At 43.1% G+C, this 17,975-nt stretch overlaps 1 protein-coding gene across 1 annotated transcript in view; it reads right to left on the bottom strand.

Annotated features, from left to right (window-relative positions):
- RIMS3 (regulating synaptic membrane exocytosis 3) overlaps window positions 1-17,975 on the bottom strand; it is a 355,261-nt gene that overhangs the window by 41,791 nt on the left and 295,495 nt on the right. The window contains exon 3 of the mRNA XM_069223774.1: window positions 721-865. Within this exon, the coding sequence (XP_069079875.1) occupies window positions 721-865 (145 nt within the window). The remainder of the gene's footprint in view (window positions 1-720; window positions 866-17,975) is intronic.

Raw genomic sequence — 17,975 nt, 5'->3', positions numbered from 1 at the left:
CGAGAAGCAAGCAAACGGCAAGGCATAACTTTAGAACCTTACTGTTTCTTTTGCATTTTTCATTATTCTAAGGTTGCTAAAAAGGATACCTTTGGGTAGTAATAGACACGTAACTTTGTAGCGTTATTGGTGTAATTATTACTCATATAGATAGACCCATCTGACATTCTTACAGAACACTCATGTCTCCTAAAAATGGAGATTGGAAAAGTCAAAAACCTGCCTCCACTTTTAAAGTGAGAACAATCTGACTGCCTTTGTTTCCAAGCATTCCATTGGCATCAAGGAGCTAGGCTCCAGCTAACTTCCAGCCTGGGTGAGACTCGGAGAAAAGGAGTGCTGATGGCTCTTTTGAGAGAGGTAGCTGTATTGGGCCCAGCTGGTGCTGACAATAAGGGCTTCCCTCACCTCTTGCAGATACCAGCTCTGAACACATAGTGCGGGCACCCCTGAATATGCCTTGCTTTAGGCAAATTGCGCTGGGAAACAGTGAACACCCACCACTGGGGTCAGCCCAGATCCCAGATCTAGTTCAACAATAGCTGCCCAGGAATCCGCCTATTTTTCAGCACTTAGCACTTCAATAAATATGAACTGTGGCAAGTGGCCAACTGAGACCTTCTATAACCTGGCAAACGAATATTGTGATATATAAGGCACTCGAAGACTCAGGACACATAGCGCGTACATGTGAGTAGAGTTGATACACGTGTTACTTACGTGCCGTCTGAGCTGTTGCTGTTGGTGCTGCTGCCGTCAGTGGATTCTCTGCTTCCTTGTCGAGTCACCCTGTTCCTCATCTCCACGGCTATGCCAGTCTCAGTGCTTCTCCTGATGTTGCTACGTAGCTTTTTCGTGCCTCCATCTAGAAAGACATAGTTATGTACTGTTATCATATGGCGGACAGAGATAAAGAAACACAAGGTCTTGGATGCCAGTAATTGAGGAATTCGAAAACCAATGCAAGTATTCGCCTATGTCGAAAGGGAGCAACAGAGATTGGCTGTCTGGGACGAGGAGGTGGCATTGCTTACCAGTAGTTGCTGGGAATGTTATCTAGCGTGCTCAGAGCAGTGCTTAATTTGTGCTTGTTGTTTCCGGTGCTGAGCATTGGCATTTATTTTTGAGGGCCGGGGTTTACTCTTCTGCCTCAAGCATTTGCTGCGAGCAAAAGACACATTTGGGAAAGACGGAGGAAGAGAAAAACAAAAAAAAGCATCTCAATGAGAGAAAGTAGGAAGCTGCAGGGGTGAGCTGAAGGGGCTGGGAGTGGCTTTAAATGGATTGAAGAGGCCCGACATGGCTTACGCTGCCTCAGTATTCCGTGTTCGCACATTTAATTGCAGCAGCCGCATGTTTACGAAGAGTGCTTTGGGCACCAGCACCTTTTTATTTACAAATTAAGCAATGGCACAGAGTAAAAGAGCTCCATTTCCCAAGAACCCCCTCAAGACATGATTCTGGGAGAGAAGCAGCTAGGTACAATTGCCTGGCTTTCGAAGTCTAGATTGAGGCAGCATGCAGTTGCCCAGTGTCAGAGGTAGGCCATCCGGTCTCAATGCCAGCGGCATGGTAATTTGGTTTCGTTTTGGCGTGTCTGCTAGAAACAAGTTAATGTGCACTATGCGTGTATATCCAGGCGTTCACTTTTCTAGCCAACTTCCTGGCCAAGAAACATTAGGCTTGTGCTACTTTTAGTAGAGCTGCGAGTTGCAGTACCTACTTTTATATTAAGATGCCTGCTGGCTGACACTTGCTGGAGTTGGAAGAGAAGATTTCCGGAACGCACGGTGATTACACGCTGGGTGGAGCCCATTACTCAGGTACCTGGATTTTCCAGGTAAACAGATTTTGAAAACCAAGAATCGAAACTTTCTACATTCGTAGAACTAGGAATACGATTTTGCAGCGACCTCGAGACCCGCTATGACTATTTTTTGACAGCACTCATAAACACCCCCGACAACAGTGTACTCTAGGAACCAAATGCAAATTTGAGACGCAGCTTCATCTGTGTCAATTAAGTTGCTTTCTTCTAATGGCTGAGAAGTAAACCTGCACTGGAACACAACATTGAAATTTGGTGAGAGAGATGGTGAAAAACGGGAATTGTCCTTAGGGCTGGACTGAGAACCCAAAGCAGCCCTGGCAATTTTGTTGGACCAGCCCCAGTCTGGGGGTGGGGGAGTTGGGGGTGCAAGTGTGAAGCCCTGCTGCTTTTGTTACTGGGGACTAATATTGCAGCACTGCCTCAAAACTGCCCCCAGTGACAAAACCGAACCCCAACCCTGCAAACCAGGCCCACACCCTTCCAGCCTTCCCGAGGAAATGTCTGATGTCCATTACGGCTTGTTTGGCCCTGACTGTCCTGACATGTGCAGGACGTCACACAACCATATGGGTGTGGGACACTGGGCCCAATTTTAACAAATGGAAAATTAATTTGGTACAATCGCCTAAATCTTGGGGTGCAAATATTGCCTGGACCCTGCTGCAACTGAACCCCTCCTACAGAAGTAGGAGAGTATTCTGCAAAGTATGCAAAGCCACATCTTCTGCATCCTTCGGTGCCATTCTCCCCACATCGTGCACTAACCGCCTCCCACTCCCCCCCGGGCTCCCATTTACCACCTGCTTAGAGAAGGTGGTAAAAAGGAATGTCAAACCTCATGTGGAACAAGGAATTCTCTGCTAAATATTGTCTAGAAAAAACATGTCCGCACAGTTATTCCCACTTTGTGGGGATCAACTCGTAGTAGCTAGATTTATGTGTGGGGATAATTTCTGAAGATTGTCTCCCCACACATAAATGCACATTACTTGTAATGGGGGCAATGGTGTTTTCATGCATTGGCATGTAGTGGAACATTAGCACCACATAAGCTTAGTTATTGCAGGGGTGTTTGAAGAAGTGCGCAACAGGCACAGAAAAGAGAGACTGCATCAGCATAACTCTCCGTCCTCATGTATGTTGTTAGGCCTATAAGTGTAACAATGGTATAGTGATTTCCACAGTTAGCAATGCTTCAGTGCTGTACTTTCTAGGGACAAGAGTGCCTCCACAGTCGTGTGTACACCTTTGGAAGAAGCATGCCTCTTTACTATCCCCACTGCTCCAGTTGGTTATCATGCTGTTTCGTTTCATGCTATGGCATCTTTCTCCAAAGTACAATTGATGTAGCCATCGTTTAGAAACAGCGGTTCTTAACCTTTTGACTTCTAGTGACCCCCCACTGAATCACTAGCAGAGGCAAGGGACCCCAAGCTAAGCAACTTGTATGGTTTGACCTTCAAAACACCCCACAAACAAGTACACATCAAATAAATATAGAAATTAATAAATATTTTATTTAATGCAAAAGCAAAACATATGCACAAGTCAAAATCTTAATGGGAAGGTTGCAACTTTTCAAAATATTATTGTACTTATAAAAGATGACACGATATGCTAGCTCCCAGCATTTCACTGTCTTTTTGTGCTCCTAATGCATGCTCTCTTTTTATAGATGCATACCAGGGCTTCAGGTGAGGCCACCAATTATCAATACTAGATTCTTCTAGCTGTGCTTTGGTGCTCCCAAAATCAAGATGAGGATATCAACTTAATTTTTAGCCTCCAGTTTAACTTTCATTCACATTTATAGTGTGTGTACATATTTCAATTTTGCTTTTTATTTTTGTATACTTTCTTAATTGCTAATATTACTTTTTGTCTAAACAGTCATGGACCCCTTGAGTAGGCATTGTGGATCCTCAGGGGTCCATCGACCCCAGATTAAGAGCTGCTGCTGTAGAATAATGCTGATAATCATCGTACAATAAATTACATAATTTAATTGAAGGGCACATTTTTTTCAGTGCTGGGTATGTTATAGGTGGAGCGATATTCTCAAACAGTGTAATGAACTTGTGACAGGTATTCCAGCCACAGTGCAATTTACGTTAACATCATTTGCATAGCATGTGTCTGCTATTAGTACAGCACTTCAGCACTGTGAGTGAACCGGTCAGTAAATAATTTTCTTAAGTAGACCACAGTTTCCTTTCTCACTAATCTTTCAATGAAATGTACACCAGCACACCCACTTTTCTAGAGCATTTCTATTAGTGGCTTATGATGTTCTTCAAAATGGTTGACAGCAATCCCATCCAGCTTTTCTGTTTTTAATGTACCTTGCTTTAAGGGTGTGGACATAATTTGCAGTGAAGCATGTAGGCCTACTCTCATTGATTCCCTAAGAAGCAGGGGCGTACCCCATGGGGGTGGAGTGTTTGGGGTGTTGCTCCCCCCTAAAAATGTTGATTAGTTTGAAAAACATTGCGTTTAAAGTGCCCCTAGCCATCCACACTACACTATCCACTGCCCCTTAAGCCACACTCATGTCCTGCTTTTATAATGTGTTTTAATAAGATGTTCCAGCGTGATTGTTGGGAAATCTGAAGCTCACCCCACCCGTGATCATTCTGACCAAGCTACTGCCCTCCTAAGAAGGATTTCTTCTTACAATCTAAGCCATGCATCTCGCCCCTAAACTCTTGAATGCCACACCCCTTGCATATCACACAGTCAGCTATGCCCAAGTCTAGCAAGTCTAGCAATATGGACAAGCCCTGTGTGGTAGCTGGTGATCTTTTGAAAAGTGTATGGGGGGATTCTAATCCTGCCCGAATTTAATCGAGCGAGCCAGGCTGACTGTCTCCAGTGGGTTCTCTTTCTGAGATATTATTCAAAAAATGAGTTCAAATACCTTATTGAATAACACATTTTTCTCATTAATTTGTCAACAACCATGGTCTCTGAAGGGTTCACATGAGGTACTGCTATACTTTCATTGTGTGTTAACTTAGCCTGACTCTCCCAAAAAAGCGATTGTTGGTACAGGCAGATCAGAAAACATAATTTCACATGGCCATAATATCAACCCACAACTCTACACTTCATTCCTTTCACTTTTTCCATTCTGTTTTCCAGGTTTGCTGTAATGTGAATTTCCTTTGACGGGGCAGCATGGGAAAATAAAATGAATATGCATCTCTTTGACTCTCAGGTAGTACAGCACAACTAGACGTTTTTACAGACTTATGGAGCTATGCTGTTGTTTAAGTTAAAGAGGTCTTTCGGCTTTGAGAAAGCAGATCGATTATACCAGTCATACAGGCTAAGGTCTCAGAATGCTGTAGAGGTTAGCACTGGGATATCCGCTTGAAATATATTTGGAAGTGCAATAACTGTGTCCCCAAACCCCAGCTTCTCTGTATATGGAAATACATTTTTCTATCAGATATAGTTTTCATTTTGGAAAAGCTAGCTTGAATCCCACAAAAGCTTACCATTTCTATGAAAAAAAGAATTTTATTTAAACACATCTTTTTTTTCGTTTTGGAAATACAGGTTTGGTGTTATACCCAAACACCAATTTATAATTTCCACATTGAGTACATCTGTTGCATATTGGTAGATTCTGCGTTGAATGCCTATGTAGTATTATTTTATACCATGGGTGGCCCTGATGCCCTAAGAATTACCATCAATATGTCTAGGCTTGCATTTTGCCGAGGGTGGGCAACACCATACATGGATGGTCCCAAAATACAATGAATTACCAAGTATTCTAGGCCAGCTTTTGGCACAGGGTGGCCTGCTTCCTTCCACGGATGGCCCCTAAAATGACACAAATTACCACCATCAACATGGAAGAGACAGTTTTTGTCCAATACTTAAACCCTGCTGAAACGTGTTGGTACAGGACTGCAACCATGACTTCAAGTGCTGGGCAGACCTGCTAAGAAATACTGCAAGAGTACTGCTACCCAATGTAAAGTGCTTATAAATGTCTGCAACTCTATTTTGCTTGTAAAATGCTGCTGCTTTTGAGAACTGCATCTTAATTGTTGCAGCCTTGCTGACATGCTGTTAGAGTTTCGCAACTAAGCATAGAAGACATTTTGCTTTCTTAAAATATCTTAGATCCCTGAGAATGATGGCGAGTCCTTGAGGCTGCAGCCGTAATTTGGAAATTCTCAGGTTTGGACATCCAAACCCTTCTTCAGGAATACTTTTAAACATTGGCCCGCAGATGGAAAATAAGGGTGCAATATCAGGGTTGGACTGGCCTATGGGGCACTTAGGCAGTGCCCGACGGGCTGGTCTGACAAATCAGTGTATGGGCTATTTTTTGGCTGTTTGTGAGTATCGTTTATGGTTTGCTAGGCAGATTTTTAATGTTGATTTCCCTGATATTAAATCAAACATTGCCTGCAGCAAGCTAAAATCCATGCAGTCTTCCATACCTTAACACTTACCGCATGTCCTTACAAGTTCAAAACTGCCCCACTTTGCAAACATGGGCCACATTTTTAGCTTTCAAATTTACTAGTGGGAGCCACTTTTATTTTGGTGCCCAGTCCTAATTTCTAAGTCCGTACCTGCGCAATGTTAATAATTGGGAGTCAAGGGGCCTTCCTAGGTCACTGGGCCCCAGAGCCACTGTACCTGCTGCATGATTCATTGCTAGTCCATCTTGTCCTCTGCTACCTATTCAGGTGTCTTCAATGTTAAAAGTCCTAGTCTCATTGCACTTTTTTGTTCTATGTCACAGTAGACATCAGCAACAGCCTCTGCAAGCTTTTTTAATGGGCTTGGATGAGGGGTGGGTCAAAAATGTCTCTTAGGCACTTCTCAACACTAGACCATGCCCCCTCCAGGGCCCTGCCACCTCCTCACACGGTGACATTTTTGTTTTGGTTGAAATGTCTGTAAAAACGGCAGCCCTGTGACAAATGGACTGCTGCCAATGACTGAGCCGTCAGACTCTTCCCCTCTCAGTCAGCAGTTCCCTAATCTCTAAATGGGGCAAGTAACTCACAAGTTAGGTTAAGTGTGATTATCATCAGTCTCTAAACTACCTCTTTTCTTTCATATCAGATAGTTGGTGAGATAGTATTTTACAGGGAATGTGAATACAGGGCTTGAAATTGTAGTAGGGGGTCACTTTTTGCACAATAATCTGCTGGTGTAACATTTCATAAAGGGTTACTTACGGTAGACATATTGTATGGAATGGACTCTTGACTAATAAATATGCGGTGTCCAGACAAGGTGTCTGGATATCTCTTGGTTTCATGTGGGACTCCATGATCCTAGAGCCTCCCTCAAACCTGGTTTTCCCCCTTTGTCAGGCAACCTATTTGGAGGCCCTGATTTCATTGTTTTCTCTGAAGGAAAGGTGTTTATTACTTCAGAACACGTTCACATCAGGAGTAATTACCCACCAAAAATTACCATGATCCTTGGCACACCCTCTCCTCATGGGTTTGTATTGTTTGAGAATGTTTTAAAAGTACATTCTCTGCAGTTACAACTCTGTGGTCCTCACTTAGGTTTAGGTGGTATCACATTTTACAGTATTTTTGTACTGTGTCATAATTTGACATGATGTCATTATTTTTTGGGCTGGTTAGCTTTCTAGGAAAGTAGTAACTTTTCTACATTTCTGTGTTTTTTTAGTCAAGTTTAAGTCATTTTCTTAGTGTTGAAATGAATTACAGTAATAATTTGGGCACCATGGAAATGTAGATATGTTCTTCAAATTACAGCTTTTTTACAATTCTTTTTTGTACTTTGATTTCTGGATGCATGTCTACACATAAGTGGGCGACACAGTAAGTCAGTGGCACCACATGCCTGGCTACCTTTGACCAACTAGACCTAAATGCTGAGGGAAGTGGAGCATGTTGCCTGGGATAACAGCACCAGCTCTCCCAGAGGCATTGGAGGAGGTGCACCGCGGGTTCAATGATGAGTGCAAATAGCAAAGGGAAAAGAGGACACCCCTGTAAGGTACCTCTGGAAAGTGTAATGGTATTCGACAACCCCCCATTAATGCATACCCATACTGCCGGTGCCGTGTATGGAAGAGAAATAAGAGAAATCAGATGGCACCCTTGGCCCATGCGCTGCAGTGCCGTGATGAGGAATGGCCATGCCACAGAGTCCAATGCCTTTTTGACACCTAATAAAGCAGCCACTGCAGGTAACTCCGGCCGAGGTTATAAACTATGGACCTGATCTAGCAGCGCAAGACCTGACATCGGGGGCAGCAGCCTATTCGCAATGACCTTTTGTTACTATTGAAACTAATTAAGGACAATATCCTGCATGAAAAATATAGTTCCTTGTGGTTTCCCTGCCTTTAATAGCACGAGCTTTAGGGTATTTCATGCTGTAGCTTGTAGTCGGTCCCTGCCAAAGATCATGCACAGCCAGCAAGAGAAAGGCGCTAAAATACCCATATTCCTTTTATAGAATTCGGCCATCAGGCCACCTGTGCCAGGTGCTTTCCCTCCGTTCTGTTGCATTATAGCAGCTTTAATCTCATGTATCGTGTTTGGTTCATTCGGCGGTGATGGAACTTCGTCTTCTCCCCATGCCAGCCATGTCTGATCTGAATATCATGAAGTGGAGTCTGGGGTCTCACCTTTGCCTGCAGTATAAAATGTGCATTGTGTTGCGTAGATGCTGGTCTGTGAGTCCGCAGCTACCATCTTCCCCTCTTGGTTCTTAACCAGCTCCTCCCAAATCGCACCAGTGAGGCCAGCAACCTGCAAGGGCAGTCTCCTTCCCCGTATCTCCTAGCCTCTGCCTTTCTTCCAGGAAATGTAACCTCAGCAGCCACTTCGATCAGACCCATTTTCTGCCTGATTGTGGCAATGACCTATCACCACTATACTTGTGCTGCTTGTCAAGTCCAGCAATATCTTGTTCAAGTGAGTGCTATTGTGCTCTTATTGCCTTGAGCACCTCGACCTCCTGCCATTCGCAATAACTTTGAATAAATACTTTAAACATCTCCCAGACTATACTCATTTTGTCAGCAGACCCTACATTGGGGTGAAAATCGTTACCTCCTCTTTAACGGATGCTCTGAAGGCCACGTCTGTTAAGCTTTGGCCTTAGTAACGCCACACACATTGAAGCTACTGAGGACAGGATGGAATTATAATGGTCACCAAGTACTCCTACATGGTTCCTGGTAGTATGTCCACACTCTCCAACCAGTCAAGTTCTGCATGGCTTTTCCTGAGAGAATGCCTACCTTGTGTACATTATACCAGGAGCAGGAATAATGTGACGCAAGGCTTAACAAACTGACGCATTGAGCCCAATGTGCCAGTTTGTAAATGTAGAGCATTGTAAAGCGCTGTTTGCACCACAGTTGCATACAAAAAAAAAAAATGACGCAATGGCAGCGCAAATGTAAATGAGGCCCAAAATGTGCTAAAACCTTTCTGTAGACCGTGTGTATAGAGTGCTTGAACTGCTACCGAAGCATGGAGCTGCCTGAAGACAGTCATAATGTGCTTACTTAATTTCCATGAGAAGGACGCTGTCTTGCAGTGGGCCAGGCCAGATTAAAAGTTGTTAATGTCATACTTCTTCTCCTGAACTGGGTTGGGACTCGCTGCACATCTGGTGCTTCTGCTGAGGTACATGACAACCAGGCTCACCGCGCACAAATGACACTGGAACACATCAGATGGACATGCAGCCACTGCACCTGGAAAATTGCCCACAGCACATCGAGGTCATCATTGAAGGTACATTGACTGCTAAGTGAAAGAAAAAGGTAACTTGAACTGAATTAGTCTATCAAACATATAAACATTGGAGCACTCCCATACATGAATAGACATATTGGGCCTAATTACAACTTCGGTGGATGGAAAAGCCCATCCACCGAAGATCCGACGGGGAGGTTGCAGCCAATGTGGTTCCCTCCCCGCTGGGGCCATTACGAGTTTCCCGCTGGATCAACGTGCGGAAGCTCAGTTCCAGCCCGCTGGCCCAGCGGGAAACGGCCTACAGCATTGTACTTGGCTCGTAATAGAGCTGACGGCAAAGCTGTAGTGCATAGGGTGCACCAGCACCCATCGCAATGTTCACTACCTGCTAGGCAGACAGTGAACATTGAGACATGGCTGGCCAGGAGGGCCCCCGCACTGACCACTCCAGGTGCATGGGCAGTGCAGGGGCCCTTCTGAGGTGCCCTGCACCCCGTCTCGGCGAGCCTTTTCTGTGGCAGGATTACCACCATAAAACCGCTGGCGGAGATGGGGGTTGTAATCCCCCCGGTGGCGGTACGACTTTGGGGCTATCGCCACGGTCGCGATTTGGCAGTCAGGATGCCACATCGGTGGCGGTCCTACCACCACCGCGATCCTGGGGTGTCGTAAAGAGGCCCATAGTATTTTGGCTCATTAATATATATTTTGCTAGCAGCCTTGAGACAGTCTAATGTCGGACAAAAAATTTGGTGGCTGAATCATCTGTATTCTGAATGACTGCATCATCTATATTCTATATGATGGTGTGAGATTAATTAAAGCAATTACTCACCACATCTTATGATTTTTGGACTACTGGTTTTAGGAGGAGAAAATAAGGACTATCTTTTGTTGACTGCTGGCAAGGTATATAATAAAAACAAACCATAACACTATATCTGTCTACATGCATAACAGTGCTCCAATATTTATGTTTGATGGGCTGTAGCAGTGGTTGCCATAATTCATATGGTGCCCCACTTAGGGACATTGTGGCAATGGTTGTCTTATATTGTGTGAATACCAAAATGTGATCAACTGGAACAGTACTACACACGTGAGGAAGTGGAACATCAGTACCACTGTTGCCTAACTCTTTTTTTGTCTGATTTGAATTAGTGTATCACTAGAAAAAAACACAATTGATGGCGACAATCACTGTACACAGTTTCCTGTTATATTGAATTCTGGTTAAGATTATTGCAGGACATTGGGCAAGAAGGAGCAGCTCCCTACCCCTTGGCATGTAATTGCACCCTTGCCAGATGCCCCTGTGGCTGTTGAGATGCAGGCTCACTGGGACTGGCGTTGTAGGTGTGCTGAAGTGGTTTTGTACTGCTCGGTCATGGTATTTGTTTTCGCTGTTGTTATTCTCAGTTATTTTGTGTGTGGGGTTATGTTTGAGTGACGGGGATGGTTTCTGGGCCATGACCTGGAGAATATATGTGGGTGGCTTATTAGTGCATGGTTTCACATAATTGTTGGAATACATTACAAGACACACACAGTTAGAGGTGTGTGGTCCACTTATTAATATGTTTGCCCTAATTCATGTACAAGGGAGGCAGGGTGGCAGGTAGAGTTATCAATGACAATTCACCTTGCTAGAGGGAGTCATCATAACGTTACACTACAACCAATGACTCACCTGTCAGCCTATCTATTTGATCACATATAAGATAAGGTCTGGGCCAGAGACCCTCTTTATGAAATCACAGTTAAGACAATATGAAAATACTTACCTTGAATGTTTGTGGTTTATAAAACTACACTAAGAGACACAGAACCGTCTCCTACATAAAGTGCCACCACACTGGTGTAGTAATTTTGAAGAAACCCAATTAACCCTGTTGGAGCATGTTGAATTATCCTCAAAGTTGGAGGGACAGCTGTACCCGGCAGTCCACTCATCTTACTCATAGGTGGTCTCTGTTGGGGTAAATGGTGAGGTTGCCCTTTACGTCTGCTGTTGTGTTTTGGGACCCAGATGTTTCCTACCTCATTACTACGTGTACCTTAAATGGTACACCACTCTGTCTATGGCCAAAATATGGATGAGCCCTCTTTCTTCTACAATCACTAACGCTACCTCATCTGGATGTCCCAATGATTTGGGCAGAAGACTTTCTATTAAAACACAAGGGGCTTAATGTATATAATGGTGGGTGGTCCTTTTCTCTGTCAGGGACACAGAGTAAATGACTCTGTCGCCAACTTCAGAAAGGTCTATGACCCCAATATGGACAAATCCTCTTTCTTCCCCAAGATCCAAGCACTATAGCTATCTGGATGTCCCAATGATTTGGGCAGACTTTGTAATAAAACACCAAGGGCTTGTTTTATATAATGGTACGTGGTTGTTTTCTCTATCAGGGAGACAGATTAATTTACTCTGCCACTCTGAGTTTAGGATTGACTTAATTCTAAAGCATTGTCAGAAACTGCGGTCACAGCAGTTCCTGTCAGTGCTGTTTACAGTCTGGTGAAGGGCTCCATTGCCTGCAGCAAACTGGTTTCTTTATTATTTTTTTTTATAAAAGAAAATCCCAAAGCGGGATTCTCTTTTTGAAAATAAAAAAAGAAAAAAATCCCTCACCATGAGATTCCCCTCCCAAAGTGAGGGGAGCATTTAGCAGTTTCCACTGCCCCTTACTGCCAGTGTTTTCCTGGTGGTGACGAGCAGTGAAAGCTGACCTCCTAATTCCACCCATCTAAGGTAGGTCAGCGGAATTAGAGGTCCACTGTTGCCAGCCCTTACTCTGCAGGATCATTGGAGAGGTTTGATCATGGTGGAGAAAGGGAAGTTTCATCTGTGATTAAACCTATGGTCCACCCGATTAGAAATTAGGTGGGTGGACCATTATTTTGGTGGTATGTATACTCCATTACGGTTGCAATTTTTTTTCAAAAAAACTTACATCCCTGCCGCACGCTGCTTATTCTGTATTGTCTCCGGGTCAGGCAGGCACAGGCTCCCAGCCTGCTCTGCGGCCAACCCTGACGCTGCTCAGTTTATTATCCTTTCCTTGTGAAAGGATTTGCAGTGGTTGCTGCTGGCAGGGGGTGACACTCCTCCGCCATTGCAGAGTAGCCGCCACTGTGTTACTGTTCCCCAGACAAGTATTGAAAATGGAACTTGCCTGGCTTGCTTGTAATATTTAGATTGGGCACATGGTGATGCCATAGTTCCATGCATGCAAAGTAATGAAGCAGAAGATGTGGCCGCTTCACCTGCAACATAATGATGTTTGTTACATGATGAAGTATACAAAAAAGTGATGACTAAAATGCTTGAATTAATCTCAGCCTCTAGTATGTACTTGGGGTCCCGTCCCAGTCCATCATTATTTTGCACATCATGCCACCTCAGTTTGGACCCAGCCATATGTAATTCAGTCTTGACCCTGCTCCAATGGGAACAGTCTAGTCTGAACAGTCAAGTCAAGTCCTCCCTGAACCAGAAAACAAGCAACCTAGGACTAGTTTCATCCTAGACAGGGCTCATCAGCCTGATAATGCTTGGTTCCAGTGAGACAGTGGGACTCACTTCTGAGCATACCAGTCCCACTAAAGTATACAAAAAAGTGATGTATGGAATGCTTGAATTAATCGCAACCACTGGTAATTACTCGGCCTGCATCCTAGTCCATTGTTATTTTGCACACCATGCCACCTCAGTTTGGGCCCAGCCATATGCAAATCAGCCTTGACCCTGCTCCAATGGGAGCAGTCCAGTCCCAAATGCTGAGCCAAGTCCTCCCTGAACTGGAACACAAGCAACCTAGGACCAGTTTCATCCTAGTTAGGGCTCATCAGCCAGATGTAGCTTGGTTCCAGTGACATAGTGTTCACAGGACCCATGTTTGAGTATACCTGTCCCACATATGGTGACACACTAAAGTATACAAAATGTGATGTAGTGTAATGCTTGAATCAATCGTAGGGTGACACACCAAAGTATACAAAAAAGTGATGTTTGGAATGCTTGAATTAACCTCAACGACTGCTAATTACTTGGGCCATATCCCAGTCCATCGTTATTTTGCACACCATGCCACCTCAGTTTGGACCCACCTATATGAAAATCAGCCTTTACCTGCTCCAATGGGAACAGTCCAGCCCGATCTGCTTGGCCAGGTCGTCCAGGAACTGGAACACAAGCAACCAATGACAAGTTTTGTCCTAGTTATGGGTCATGAGCCAAGTATAAATTGACTCCAGTGACTCTGGATCCAGATGTGAAATGGAATTATATAAAAAAAGTAGTTTTTAAAACTAATTTTTAAAAGTAGGTGGATGCTTGAAAATCTTGATAGGCCCACTCCAGATAGACATAGTTTTTTGCTGCCTTTAAACAATGACACAAAAATGATACTTTTCTGACGGAGACCCACCTCATAAGCATTGGCTGCTAATGGCTCAGACTGTGTTTGTTATAGGTAACAGCTTAAGGTGCCATGATACCTAGTGGCACGAATACTTAAGTATCGTACCATTCTAGAATCCAGTTGAAGCCTCTTGTTGCTAGACAGAGAAACTATGGCTTCTTTGGTGAAATGCAATTCTCCTTTTTCCAATTTCTGAAGCTATGATGTGAGGTTTGGATGTCTGCATTTTTTTCGGAATGGGCTCAAGAATGTGGCACAAACAAGTAGGCAAAATACTCACCAGCACAGGAAGTTCTTTTTAGCACAGTCTTGCAGTTACATAATGTCCTCATGTTTTTCTATTCGACCATTGCTATCTCAGGGGTCATGCTTGTGAAAGAATTGCTGTGAAAAGACTTAGCCAAGGTAAGAATGCAAAAACAAATTTATAGGGTAACATTGTCTCGATGTGATGTTTTGTCAGTCATGGTAGTTCGAGTTGTTGGTTTTGAGGGATATATAATTGTTTGTTTGGGATAGACTGGGATGATGGATAAGACTTAAATTTCTGATTTCAATAGTCGCACAGCTTTCCTAGTTGTTAAAACATGGCTCCAAAGGCCATCTTTGTTTGATCAGATGTCGGTATCCCAAAGTTTACATTGATCACACAAAGTAGGTCCTTTAGACACATGCAAATGTGGTGAATGCCCCTTACCACCTTTGTGGGATATTCTCTACAACAGCAATGCTCATTGTCAAGATGTGACATGTTCCTGATGAATACATAGAAAGACATTACAGCGACCTAGTGGGCGTTTATGTCAACTCATAGGCTGCACTAAAATCTTCTTGATGCAAGTACAAATGACAGGTGACTCTGCACAAGTAGTATCCTCTTGATGTATCTTCTAAAAGAAGCATTAGATGGTCTCTATATGTGCCCTTTACCATTGACCTTTCACTTCTTTGTTATAATCGCTACCTGCCTAGCGAGCAGAGCTCCCTGTTCCCTTTGGCCTTCTCATCCCTGCTGAACATAAGGCTCCACCGTGAATCCCTGCCGAGAGGGCCTCCTGAGAGCCTCTAATCCTTGCACTCTCGAGATGTTCTGCGCCTCACTGATCCGCAGGCTGCCTTCCCACTGTTTCTGCTCAGCCTTTGATAAATTATTCAGGCAGATGCCCAGCAAGCTGCTTTTTAAAATCCATCCTAGCATCCTTTTCACAGGTCTGGCTGCCTAGGTTGCCATGGTTGTGACAGCGGCCAAGTAGTGCTGCAGCGCTGAGTGTCCCTTTACCCTTTTTAATCACATCCAAGAAGTTTAATCCTCTGTGAGCGCCATTTTCTTCTGTTTTTTTTTTTGTCGTTGGCTCACCCTGCCTTTTCCTGCAACCTATTGCAAAAAGCACCCCAAACACATCATCACTCAAAGTCATTGGTTTCTAGTTTGAAGCATCTAAGGGCTGCAGTGTGTTTGTACTCCGGGCAATAGGTTACACTCAGGACCAAGGGGGAAAACACAATTGTGCATAAATATGAGTTTGCTGTACTCGCCGCACAATCCACTATCTGCTGCATAATTTGCAGCTTGTTACAGTCAAAATATTTCTAGGTCAAACAGATCTATCTTCATTATTATTTTACTACACATGGAGATCAATACCATGCTATACACATTACATGAATTAACTTGTCAGGATCTGTTATTAGATGTAAAAGTCCGAATGAAGAGGTGATAATGTTGTATCAATATCCCTATTTGGTGAACTACGGAAGAAGCTTTTGCCTGCAGAAAGCAAGAAAAAACCTAAATACTTAAATATACCTCAGATAGGGTGGTGATTTTTTTAGTGCACTATTATTGCAAATTCATGTTCACATTACAGACAGCTGCGGTTATTTAAAAAAAATATTCAGTCTTTATAATAATGACAGATATGTTGCATACCAGGTTTAGAAACTTAATGTTCTCTGCTGTAAGAAACATATATAATAAACTCAAAATGTACTTTACTATTCTTCAAAGTCGTTTTTAACGGATAGCTGTTAGAAATTGGGCATCTAGTTGGCAGAGGTTTGCACTCTGTCCAAGTAGGGACCACAATTCTAGTCATGGTAAGTAATAAAAACACTAAACGTTTACCTGTGCTCACCCTTGAGTAGCTAGGACCAGAGCAGTCAAGCTAAACTAAAGAGGCAATGTGTTAAGTATTTGTGCACACACCCAGTAGCACAGTGAAAACACCACAAAAGGACTCCACATCAGTAAAGAAAAATAGCCAATATTTATCAGAGTCACACAAGACCAAAACAACAAAAATCCAACATACACAAGCCATGTTATACATTTTGAAAGATTAAATCAAAATGCAGTGCTTAGAAATCAATAGCTCCCACCAGGAGCTATCTGGTCCCTCTGGGACAGGGCTAATCCAAAGTTTCAGTCAGACCGCAATAGAGCAGTGGTAAGAAGTGAAAAAGTGCACAGAGTCCTAAAGCCAGCAAAAACAGAGTTCAGCACACTGTCACAACAGGAGGTTAGAAAGCAAAAAGTCAGGGGAAACCACACCAAAGGATACCAGGTCTAACAATAACGTTGCTCTATATTTGCTATACGATTTGCATTTTTGTGCCGTACAATTTGGACCTCAAATGCTGCATACTTCTAGTAGCCCTGGATATTGTGTTATATGCAATGTATACTGTGATTGCCTACTTGGAAATGGTAGACACTATCCTGTGTGCTACATACTTTTAGGGATGAAGCCTGGTTTGTATTGTCCACCAAAATATAGGCCTGGTTCACAAGGACAAATGTAAAAGTACATGTGGAGTTCTACAAATGTACTTTTACACATTTTCCAAATTCACAACATAGGTATTCGTAGTACACCTGAAAAGCCATGTCAAGCTGATGTTTTCAGGTCTGCTAATGTCCCTGCTGTGTCTTTTTTTATGATGCTGATGTCTCCTGTTCAGAAATTTACATTTTGTACGACTCCAAACAGTGGTCAGGGAAGCAGAATATGCAAAAGACCATCTGCATACTTTGACGATAAAGCACACCCACCATACATTATAAAGACATTGAAAGTCACAATATAGAAGAATTAACCTGAAGGCTGATTTTATTTATAATGTCATGGATCTCAGCGGTGACATGGAATATCCCTTAATGCACAGCAGATGGTATTTTATATCTCAATACATATGGTCACACAATGACCCTTCCAACAAACTGCTTAAATCCCTTGTGTCTTGTCCTTTCATATGAAAGAGATAGTATAGTTGCAGGCATAAAGATTACAAGTAGAATCTGTAGTGTGAAGTTAAACGCATCAAATGTATTTAAAAATGTGATGCAAAAAAATATATGAATCCAATTAATGACTGCTAGATTTAAAATGATGTAGCTCAGAATGTCTAGAAACACACAAAGAAATTCTGTCTTTCCTGTAATATGCTATAGCGTGATGAAATAAACATCTTGCAATATATAGCTCATTTCTGTTGGTCACTGGTCATTTGAAAACAACAGTTTAGAAGAAGGAAATCTTAGTTCCAGTTTTCACTGTTTAAACTGCTGTCGTAATTATGTTCTGGGATCTGCCTTTCAACTTTGCTGCTTGCTCTGGCAGCAGGAGTTATGATGTCACAACTCAACTGTAATATTTCTTCATAGCCTGCTGGCTAGGCCTATACTGCTTGTTAAAGTCCATAAACACGAGGTAAACACCTGAGTCACAGACAAGGGCCTATAGCGAGTGAGAAGGCCTTTTTAACAACCTGTATATCCCCTGGCAGAAGGGATATTAGGCTATTACGACATTTCACCTACTGAGGGTAGAATGTTCTGTGACTCTAACTTCTGCCATAAAGTAACTATAAATCACGCCTGCTGTGCAAAGTCTTGTCATTAATGATGTCATTTCAGATGTTGCAGTCATTCTCAATGATGTCATAGATCAGGTCATGATTGATATAATAGGTGGAGTAATTAGC

This window comes from Pleurodeles waltl, chromosome 3_1 (assembly GCF_031143425.1).
Source record: "Pleurodeles waltl isolate 20211129_DDA chromosome 3_1, aPleWal1.hap1.20221129, whole genome shotgun sequence".
In the NCBI taxonomy this organism is placed as follows: Eukaryota; Metazoa; Chordata; class Amphibia; order Caudata; family Salamandridae; genus Pleurodeles; species Pleurodeles waltl.
Note: the sequence above shows the minus strand (reverse complement) of the source record. Positions and strands in the feature narration are given on the sequence as shown.